The 11,287-nt window shown below is 50.0% G+C and overlaps 2 protein-coding genes across 2 annotated transcripts; both read left to right on the top strand.

The window, feature by feature from the left end:
* Positions 1–4,236: 4,236 nt before the first annotated feature.
* LOC129742838 (uncharacterized) lies at positions 4,237–5,407 on the top strand. Its single transcript, XM_055734775.1, has 5 exons — positions 4,237–4,566; positions 4,628–4,758; positions 4,824–4,893; positions 4,956–5,214; positions 5,276–5,407. The coding sequence occupies exons 1-5, from the start codon at positions 4,325–4,327 to the stop codon at positions 5,405–5,407; spliced, it is 834 nt and encodes a 277-aa protein (XP_055590750.1). The 5' UTR covers positions 4,237–4,324.
* Positions 5,408–5,925: 518 nt separating this feature from the next.
* Positions 5,926–11,087, top strand: LOC129742837 (uncharacterized). The gene is made up of 2 exons (XM_055734774.1): positions 5,926–7,695; positions 8,016–11,087. Exons 1-2 carry the CDS (start codon positions 5,926–5,928, stop codon positions 11,085–11,087), a joined length of 4,842 nt encoding a protein of 1,613 aa, XP_055590749.1.
* The last annotated feature ends 200 nt before the right edge of the window (positions 11,088–11,287 follow it).

Genomic DNA, 11,287 nt, shown 5'->3' with positions numbered 1-11,287 from the left:
CCAAACCCAAGCCCAAGCCCAAACGGGTCAGGGACAAGGGGGAGGCTTTGGTGGTAAAGGCCCCCGAAGGCACCTACGCTGACGTCCTCCGGCAAATGAGGACGAGCGATAGGCTGATGGGCCTTGGAGGAGATGTGAGGAGAATCCGCCGAACTCGTTCTGGCGAGATGATCCTCGAGCTCCGACGCGGCTCCCAGATCAAGAGCTTGGAATATAGCGCCCTCACGCAAGAGTTGTGGGGGAAGCTGCGGAAATCCGTGCCCTCAGCACCACGGTTACCGTCAGGGTGAAAAACCTTGACGGCGTCGGCTGCACCTTCGCGGGGATAGAATCGGTTCAGCTCAACCTCAACCACTGCCACTCAGCACACCAGCTGTTGCGGCAGTTGGCGTTTGAGGAAAAGTTGGACCTGGCGTTAGTAGCAGACCCGTATCGCAGGACCACGGATGGCAGCAGTTGGGTAACCGATAGAGCCAAACTGGCCGCGATATGGGTTACAGGAAGATACCCCATACAAGAGGTGGTTTCCGCTGGTGAGGAAGGCTTCGTTATAGCCAAGGTCAACGGGATCTTCGTCTGTAGCTGCTACGCCCCCCCCCCGCGGTGGTCTCTGGAGAGATTCGGCGTCATGATGGACAAAATCGTCGAAGGTCTCACGGATCGGAGCCCCGTTGTTATAGGCGGGGACTTCAACGCGTGGGCCGTAGAATGAGGTAGTCGCCTTACAAACCCCAGGGGACAACTTCTACTGGAAGCCCTGGCAAGGCTGGACGTTGACCTGGGGAATGTAGGCAACACGAGGACCTATCACAGGAATGGGAGCGAGTCCATCATCGACGTCACCTTCAGCAGTCCGGGCTGGACGAGCGACTGGAGGGTAAGCGACGTGTTCACCGATAGCGATCACTTCGCGATCCGTTATCGTGTGGGCACAAGTTCGCGGGCAGGTAGAAGAGGTACGACAACAGGAGCACGTCTCTGGAAGACAACACAATTCGACCAGAACGTCTTTGTCAAGGTGTTAAACTGGGAGCGGACCTTGGAAAACCTGTCCGCGGAAAATCTAGCGAGGGTACTCGCACGTGCATGCGACGCTGCGATGACGAGAAGGGCGAAGCGGAAGGACACTCGACAACTCGTCCACTGGTGGACGGCGGAAATCGCAGACCTGCGTACTAGCTGCCTTCGGGCTATGCGACATATGAAGAGAGCGAGGTCCCCGTCAGCGAGAGCGGAGCGGAGAGTACCCTACGCAATGGCGAGGTCTGCCCTCTGCAGGGCAATTAAGGCAAGTAAAAAGGCACGATTCAGGCAACTCTGCGAGGACGCCAACGACAACCCCTGGGGCGACGCTTACAGGATTGTCATGGCCAAAACGCGGAGTGGAGGTGCGCCACAGGAATCGTGTCCGATAAAACTGCGTGAGATCGTCAACGAGCTGTTCCCACAGCACGCGGAAGTGACATGGCCGAGGGTCCCATACGTCTGTAATACGAGCGACGAGGAGAGGATTTCACTGGAGGAACTGCGCGACATCGCTAAGTCCCTTGAGCTGAACAAAGCTCCGGGTCCGGATGGCATCCCTAACGTTGCAGTGAAGGCTGCGCTCATGGAACATCCCGAAATGTTCCGGTCTTCACTGCAACAGTACGTGGATGATAGGGTCTTCCCAGATGTGTGGAAGCGGCAGCGATTGGTGCTCCTGCCAAAACCAGGCAAGCCACCTGGTGAACCATCAGCGTATCGACCGATATGTCTCCTGGACACTGCTGGCAAGGTTCTGGAAAAGGTGTTGCAGAGTAGGATCCAGCTCTACACCGAAGGTGCGAACGGCCTATCCGACAAACAGTTCGGTTTCCGGAAAGGTCGCTGCACGGTGGATGCCGTTCGATTGGTCATCGAAAGGGCAGATGAAGCCAGGTTGAAGAAACGGAGAGGAGATCGGTTTTGCGCAGCGGTCACTCTCGACGTTAAGAACGCGTTTAACAGCGTCAGTTGGGCAGCGATTGCGTTGTCGCTCATCAACATGAGGATTCCGGCATATATCTGTAGGATGGTGGAGTGTTACTTCCGTGACCGCCAACTACAGTATATGACCAGCGAGGGACTGGAAACAGTGAGAGTCTCGGCAGGGGTTCCACAAGGATCGATACTTGGCCCGGTATTGTGGAACATTGTCTACGACGAACTGCTGAGACTGCGTCTCCCCACAGGAGTGAGACTCGTGGGATTCGCCGACGATGTAGTTCTCCTGGCATCGGGCCCGTCAACGGAGGAAGTCCAGCTACTCGCCACAGTAGCTATTGAGAAGGTGGAAAACTGGATGAGCTCCAAGAGCCTTCGCCTGGCTCACCACAAGACCGAGATGGTGCCGATTACCAACCTGATTTCAGCACAATCAGGGACGATCGCAGTTGGACCGTGCGAAATAGAGTCCAATCGTGCGGTAAAATACCTGGGGGTGATGATCGACGACCGGCTGAGCTTCACAGCCCACGTCGACTACGCCTGCAAAAGAGCGGCAATGGCGACAGCAGCCCTCTCACGGGCTATGTCGAACAACTCGGCGATCCGGTGTAGTAGAAGGAGGGTCCTGGCGAGTGTTACCTCGTCCATTCTGCGTTACGGAGTGGCAGCCTGGAAGGCAGCCTTGAGCAGGCAGTGTAATCTGCAACAGCTCTGCAGGGTGCAGCGGCTAATGAACCTGCGTGTAATCAGCGCATACCGAACGGTGTCCTCGGTAGCTGCTGATGTTGTGGCGGGGGTCATGCCCATCCCGGTCTTGCTAGAGGAAGATATCTTCTGCTACGAACATAGGCACATGCCCGATGTGCGGAAACATGCCAGAGAGACCTCGCTGTCGAACTGGCAGCACCAGTGGAACAACACCAGTGATCCCTAATATCGGATCATGGATGGATCGAAGACATGGTGAGGTGGACTTTTGCATGACACAGTTCCTGACTGGTCACGGATGCTTCATGCAGTACCACCATCGGTTTGGACACGTGGCTTCGCCATCCTGTCTAACCTGCGGAGACATAATAGAGACGCCAGAGCACGTAGTGTTCAGCTGTCCAAGGTTCGTAGAGGTACGTGCTAACATGCTTGCCGCTTGCGGACCAGACACGACAGCCGACAACATCGTGCAGAGTGTAGAGAATATTGGTATGATAATGAAGATAAAACATCTGAACCGTAATATGTATGTCAAGATTTATGGTCCACCCCATTTCATTCGAATGCGTGATTCTATCTCGTTATAGAATAGTGCTTGTATGTTCAATACTCACAATTAAATACTAATGTGTTCGTGTGTTTGGTTAGGAAGTCGAGAGATGTAATTATAACAGTTTTTGAAGAGCGCGGAAATATACGTCGAGGAGAAAGATTGAGAGAGTTAGTAGTACCGATTGGAATCAGGCTTCAGTTCGTTAAGAGATGTTAATAAGTATAGTTTATTCGCGTTTCATTTTCTGAAGAAGAAAAAACGATCGGTTACGACACAGAGGATGTGCGAGGACGCCAATACTTGGCGCGTGGTCAGCGATGGGTTCACCCGGATCATGACTGCCTTGCAGAGGAGTTGGAACCAGCACCAGTCCGCGATCGGTGTAGGGTGACTCTTCCGTCGGGGAGCACCTCAGTAGTGTGCGTCCGACCCTGGCAGTAAAGCATACAAAGATAAGACTACACCTTCTGCGTATGCCGAGCAGCTAGGTACGTCGCGCGTCTGTGTGTAGGATATCTCCAACGTTACCGTCGCGGAGTATCCGAGTCGAACGCGCCCTCTGCGACGGAGACTGTGGGGATAAGACACGACCTTCTCCGCAGTCGAACTCGTAGGGGGAAGAGTATTCACGTCGCGGAGTACTCTCGGGTAGAGTGGTCTCACGTCGCCGTCGGATGAGCCACTCGAGTCGGGTAGGATGACATCACCGTCGGGATTCATCTGAGTCGCAAGCGTCTAAGACCCGTACGTGTGCTGTGACAGGCGCGAGTCTAGGATAAGCTGCTCTCGATTCGGCACACGGCGGGCAAAAACCCTAGGGTTGCCAGCCAAAAAGGGAGGAGGAAGACCGGACCACGGTCGGAGTAGAATGTCCTTTCGGCGGGGGGCATTCGAGTTGTGTGCGTCCGATCCTAGCAGTAAAGCATACAAAGATAAGACTCTACCTTCTGCGTATGCCGAGCTGTGTAACCATTATTTATTATGATGCATGTATTTAAGTATGAATTTCGATCAGCAAAAGCACCTACCACACTTTTAGCCTCAGTGTGGGTGGGTTTTCAATAAGTTCGTGAAACCCCTCGTTCGACATACATGTCAAAAGGAAAATATAAGAAAACGAAAATGAAATTTCGCTCAGTGGAGGAAAAAACGGAAAAAGAGTGGCGTGACTCGCGCTTTTTCGGTCGCGGATTAAGTTCGTGGTGCGATACACAGCACAAGTTGGACCAGAACCGGAACTCGAACGGATCGGCGTGGTCAACCAGTCTGCCGGAAACAGCAAACATTGCTGAAGCGGTATCATCTACTCAACAACCGTACCACAGTGGCTGCTGGTGAGTGAACAAAATACCTCTTTTGCAACAACGCGTTAATATGCTCCCGTACCTTTGCCAGGTTGTCCCGCCGTGTTCTAACGGAAGCTCGACAAAATCGAAGCAAGAGCCCATCGCGTCGAAATCCAACCAGCGAGAAAAGGGCAACAAGCGAGTGTCGCATACGGGGCGCAAGCAACGGAAACATAAGCGGTGAGTTAACCTCAAAAGCAAAGAGATTATGCACATCATCTACATGTTGCGCTCTTATAATTTAGGCTCCCAATATCGCCAGTGTAACGCCTTGGAAAAGGCAGGATTCGGTGTGCACAACAGCCCCTGCAACGGGTAAGCCGAAATAGTACAGCAAGCAAATCAAGAACTCGGAACTAAAGAGGTTATGTCCTCAGGGCTTTTTTGCTTCTCTATTTTTTCTCAGCTTCCACTGGTGGTATCGGCGAAAGACCTTCGTTGTTAGACCTATTAGACCGGTTCAAAGCGAAAATCATCAGACTAGGAGAACCGTTCGGGGATCCAGAATTCCAGGAGTCAGCACGCAGGCGAAGTCTCTCAACAGCAGAAGGGAAGTGGGCTTCCCGGATAAGGGGCGCCTCTGCCTCTTCGTTGACCACCCCCACGGTCTCCAGTACTGTGCATTCAGCATCCTGCGTAAGCTCCGGTGTATCGAGAACACGGGCTCACTTCAACCACATCAATTGTTGTCGGCCAGACAATATCGCAGCAAGAGGTTGCACGGAGAAAAGCCGTTGGATTGCCTGTTAGTTCCGGAAGTCCGGTGTTCGGACACTTGCGTGGTGTGCTTCGAATCGACGACCTACCACCGACGATTTGCCAGTCATGATGCCGAATTCATGCAGGCAGCGCAGCGTCAGGCGGCGATAATCATTCTGCACTAGTCATTGCAACACCAGTAGGTTTTGGATGTTCGGTGCCCGAGCCTGCTGGTAACTATCAACATACCATCACAACCAACAACCCGACGGTGGAAGGACAATGGCGTGGAAGAAGTGACGCCGTCAAGAAGAAGCAGAACATCTGGTGCGGCGTGCGTCAAATGATGACCGAACATGTGAGTTTTTTCTTTGCTATCATCCACTAAATACATGCGAAATGAAAATCATATATTATATAGTTGTGGCCAGCCTTTTTCATTGTGCAGAGTTGACTTTAAAGCCCTTTCACTCTAGCCAAATGTAGCCATTAAAAGAAAATTCCAGTACATTGGCGCCCAACTATAATTAACCCACATTTTAGATTATTCTTGTGGTGTTTGATGTGTTGTTGTTTAGTTTATGCAGCATATCTTGAAGTTTAAAAGTTTGGCAATTTGTGTTTAAGATTATAAGACCCTTTTTCAAAATGGATATGGATCCAGCTTGTCTTTCCGAAGACGAGGTGAGCTATGAGCTGGCGCTACGTCACGTAGCCAATTTAAGTTCTCTTCCTAGAAGAGCAAAAGCGTTGAGGCTTCGGCAAATTATGCTAGAAGATATGAGAAACAATAAAATTTATGACAATTCTTCACACATTATGGATGCGGAGCAAAACATCCGCGTATGTCAAGATCGCGTAGATAACTTGCTGCAAAGATTAAAAGTAGCTTTTAAATCCGCGGATTACCAATTCATGCGTCAAGCAACCTCGCGTCTTATTCACTATCGTGAACGTTTAGCGATAGTGGAACCACCTTCAAAACTAAACGATACGTACGCAACACTGACTCTTCTAATCCAATGTTCGTTAGAGGACATTGAAGACGTGTTAAATAACCCGCGAAAAAAAGCAAGTGGGCAAGTGCAAAGTGCTAGTGAGGATTATGGTGCAGCAGCAGTGGATCTGAACGTATCCCGGGCCGGCTCGAGCAGAACAGGAACTATTCCAAAGCCTTCCAGGAACAGGACCTCAACCAGCTTGAATCAGCCAGTCGACACCGGGAAGGAGCAACCAATGCGCAGGACATCACAATCGGAAGACAACTCATTCAGTTCAGGCCGCGATAGCACGTACCTAGGGAATTCACCATGGGTGAGCGGAGCTGCTGCAGTGGAAGAATCCGTGCCGAGGAGGCAACAGCAGAAACAACGGATCTCGGACCGAGAGCGCAACACATATGAATCACAGCAGACAGCAACATACCTACGAGACGCTGAAGAAAGCAATTTTGGCCAGCATCGTGGACCTAGAATCAGCGAGAAACTTGGATATCCGGACGACGAATCTGCTCCTCCTCCGTACGCTCTTAGGGAACGAGTGGATGAAGCATCGGCGCGGAATGAATACAGCCGATTAAGGGATGAGTTACTAGAGCGATTCATGCGACGGGAGCAGGAAGCCTACCAGCAGCAGCGTTGGGAAGACCGACGTTCTTCGAGCAAGGCAATTCACAATTGGCAGATCTTCTACAAAGGCGAAAGAGATGGCACATCATTGAACGAGTTCATTCAAAGCGTGGAGGTGTTCGCATTGTCCGAAGAAGTTCCTGAGCAGGTGCTATTGCAGAACATCAAGCACTTACTGAAAGGCGATGCTTTGAAGTGGTATGCTAGAGCGTTTTTGAGAGGCGATTTGAGGTCTTGGGGAGATTTCAAACGGTTGATCCGAGGAGAGTTCTTACCAAGCAGCTACGCATATATTTTGAGGGCTGAGGCGTATCATCGGCTCCAAGGAGAACAAGAAACCTTTAGCGATTTCTTCGCGGATATCTCAACACTGTTTAGTTACGCCAATCCTCCTGCAACGGATAGAGAGAAATTGTTTATCATCAAGAAGAATATGAACTCTACATATGCTCCGGTTGCGGCAGCACAGCAAGCAGCATCGGTTGAACAACTAGTAGAAGCATGCAAGGAATTCGACGAGCTTAGAAAGCTCCAACGGCTTCAGCGGCGAATGCTACTTCCTGCAGCATCACTGTTAGAACCATCGCTCGCTACACCAGTGCCAGTACAGCGCGCTAATCGCAATGCTCCGTTGAATCAGCGCTACGGAAGAGTCAACATGCTAGAAGAAATTAATAGTCGCAGAAATGAAGAAGCAATGAGTTCGTACGGTGAACCGTCGGTGATCGACAGTAACAACAAGGTGGAAGAACGTTTGGAGGATCTGATTCATCAGGTCGACGCATTGAGGGTGAGATTTGAACGCAGAGAACAAAACACCACAAACACGCGGGAAAACCAATCGCGGCCTGCAGTGTCTATTCAGGAGCATCCAGAATCAACGAACGTGAACACTCGACCACCAATGATTTGCTGGAATTGCGACGAAGAGGGGCATCGATTTATGGATTGTTCCAAACCACAAGCGATACTGTTCTGCTATCGTTGTGGGCAAAAAGGTTTTTCGTTACGGAGCTGCCCAAGTTGCCGTCATCGTTCGGGAAACGCCCCGGCGGGGAACTAGTAACGGAGGGACCGAATTCCTCGCCATGTTTTGATGATCCTTCCCAGATACCGGATTTTAACAATGTCAACTCTTTAGTCATCAATCTCGACAACGACAATCGACCGCATGCAGTAATTGAAGTCCTGGGAAAAAGCATAACTGGCCTTTTAGACAGCGGGGCGAACTGTTCGCTCCTAGGAGGAAGCTATGTACAGCTAGTGGAACAGCTAAAATTGCGGAAAGGATCGTTGGCTGGAGGAATTAAGACTGCAGATGGAACGGAGCATCATTTTCAAACGTTTGTTCGTCTACCTATCGCATACAATGGAAAGACACGAATAATCCCAGTATTGCTGTTACCGACTTTGCCGGATTGCGTGATTCTGGGGATGAACTTTTGGAATGAATTCGGGGTCAAGGCAATATGCTGTAGCATGAAGTTACAAGACGAAGTTCAAGGCGACGATGAAGAGGAGGTCAGCAACGATGTGACGATTAAGAGGCATCAACAGAAGCAGTTGTCACCGGAACAATCAGTCGTGCTAGAAGCAACAGTAGCGAACTTCCCAACAGCAACAGACGGTCGTCTGGGTCGTACACATCTATACACCCATCGCATTGAAATCAGGGATACTCAGCCGAAGAAGCAGCGTTACTATGTCATGTCAAAATACGTTTTGGACGAGGTAAACAAGGAAGTGGACCGAATGATAAAGCTAGACGTTATTGAAGAAGCTCGCTTTTCGCCGTGGAACAACCCGCTGGTAGCCGTGAAGAAGAAGACGGGCCAATATAGAGTGTGTCTGGATGCTCGCCACCTAAACTCCATCATGATCAATGAAGGTTATCCCATCCCACAGATAGCAGCAATTATGAACAACCTCAGCGGCTGCAAGTTCATTGCATCGATAGACTTGAAGGACGCATTCTGGCAAATACCTCTTGAAACAGCTTCAAGGCAACTCACGGCATTTACGGTACCTCAGCGAGGCCACTTTCAATTTAAGGTGGTTCCTTTCGGATTGTGCACCGCTAGCCAAGGACTGGAGAGAGTGATGGTGACCATCTTCGCGGATATGGAACCAAAGGTCTTCCACTACCTTGACGACATTATTGTGTGTTCGGAGACCTTTGAAGAGCATATAAAGTTACTTGAAGAAGTGGCCAAGAGACTTCGTGCAGCTAATCTGACAATTTCTGCTGAAAAATCCTGTTTCTGTAGGAAGGAGATAAAATACCTGGGATATGTGTTAAACCAAGATGGTTGGATGGTAGATCCAGAGAAAACAAGCTGTGTAGTTAATTTTCCGATTCCAACAACCAGGAAAGAGGTGCAGCGCTTCATCGGCATGTGCAACTGGTATCGTCGGTTTGTAGCAGACTTCTCGGAGATAGCGGCGCCTCTCACGGAGCTTACCAAGGTGAAGCACAAGTTTCGTTGGACGGTTGAAGCAGAAGAAGCCTTTCTACGACTCAAATCAGCCTTAGTATCTACACCGATTCTTGCGCCACCGGATTACACGAAGCAGTTTGCGATCGCTTGCGATGCGAGTGATGTAGCGATTGGAGCAGTACTCACGCAAGAAACTGATGGTCAAGAGCATCCAATATGCTACTTCTCACAAAAATTATCGACAGCAGAGCGGAAATATTCGGTGACGCAGCGGGAGTGTCTGGCAGTGATCAGAGCTATCGAGAAATTCAGAGGATACGTAGAAGGCGTTCATTTCATCGTGTACTGTGACCATTCCGCGCTTAGCTACCTCAAGACGATGAAAAATCCAACAGCGCTGATGTGCAGATGGCTTATCCGGTTAAACGCTTTTGACTTCGAGATACGCTACAGAAAGGGTTCGGTAAACGTCGTTCCTGATGCGCTGTCAAGGATTGTGGACACGGTGACCTTATTAGGGGCAGACAGCGTAGATGAGTGGTACGAAGCGGTGATGAAAGGCGTCAGAGAAAATCCAGACCGTTTCGCGGACTACCAGATCATCCAAGGAGAACTGTACAAGAATTGCTCCTACAAAGATGAATCGGGATTAACCTCACATCGGTGGAAAAAAGCTGTACCTAAGGCAAGCCGCGAGGAAATAATGCAGAAAAACCATGACGCTCCTTCAGCCGCTCATCTGGGATTCCAAAAAACATTCCAAAGGGTTCAAGCGCACTTTTACTGGCCCAAGATGCGCGAAGACATAGCGCAATACGTCAGAAGATGCACTACCTGTAAAGCCAGCAAAGCACCGAACTCAAAAATGATGCCGAAAATGGGGAAACTGAAACCAGCTCGTATTCCTTGGGAGCTCATATCGGTAGACTTCGTCGGTCCTCTGACGCGTTCGCGCTCCGGCAATACAGTAATGTTGGTTGTAGTAGATTGGATCACAAAATACATCGTCGTTCACCCCATGAAATCGGCAGACTCTACGAAAATGGTGGAATTCCTGGAGAATCACGTATTCCTGAAATTTTCCCGGCCCAGAATAATACTCTCGGATAATGGCAAGCAGTTTACTTCGTCGGTGTTCAAAACTCTGCTGAACAAGTACCGGATAGAGCACATGCTGACGGCTTTTTACTGTCCGATGGTCAACAACGCTGAACGAGTGAATCGGGTACTCATCACATGCATAAGGGCATTGATTGACGAAGATCATAGAAGCTGGGATGAGCATCTACCATCAATCTGTGCCGCAATAAATAGTGCGCAGCATGAAATAACAGGAGTCAGTCCACACGTTGCGAACTTCGGAAAAGAATTGATCCTACACACCGATCTCTACGTCCAAGAAGATTTGAACACAAACGAAGATCCGAAAGTCGCCTTAGACCTCCGTCTATCATCAATGAAGCGCATCCAAGAATTTGTGGTAAAGCGCATCCGTAGCAACCATGCTAAGTCAAAAATCCGGTACGACTTACGCAAGAGAGCAGTAGAGCTCAAGGTAGGAGACTTGGTATGGCGCAGATCGTTTACACTATCATCGAAGGTAGACCACATTACACGCAAACTGGATCCAAAATTCGTGCCAGCAGTGGTGAAAGAAGTCCTTGGGACCAATCTCTACACCCTAGAAGACGTCGCAAGCGGAAAACGAGGTCGATACCACACGAAAGACATCAAGGCGGACTAGTCGAAGTTTTTATAGCTATGTAAGCATTAACGCTGACCACGAGCTCACTTGGAGCAGAAAACACGAAACAGAGAAGGCTGAAGGACCAACATCATCTTTGAAACCTCGCCCCCAACAATTCGGAGCAAATTATGCAGAATTCTACCATTTGAACAGAACACAGCTGATGCCATTTCGTCGCTAATGCACCGACGAACACG

This window comes from Uranotaenia lowii, chromosome 2, assembly GCF_029784155.1.
Source record: "Uranotaenia lowii strain MFRU-FL chromosome 2, ASM2978415v1, whole genome shotgun sequence".
NCBI classification, from domain to species: domain Eukaryota; kingdom Metazoa; phylum Arthropoda; class Insecta; order Diptera; family Culicidae; genus Uranotaenia; species Uranotaenia lowii.
Note: the sequence above shows the minus strand (reverse complement) of the source record. Positions and strands in the feature narration are given on the sequence as shown.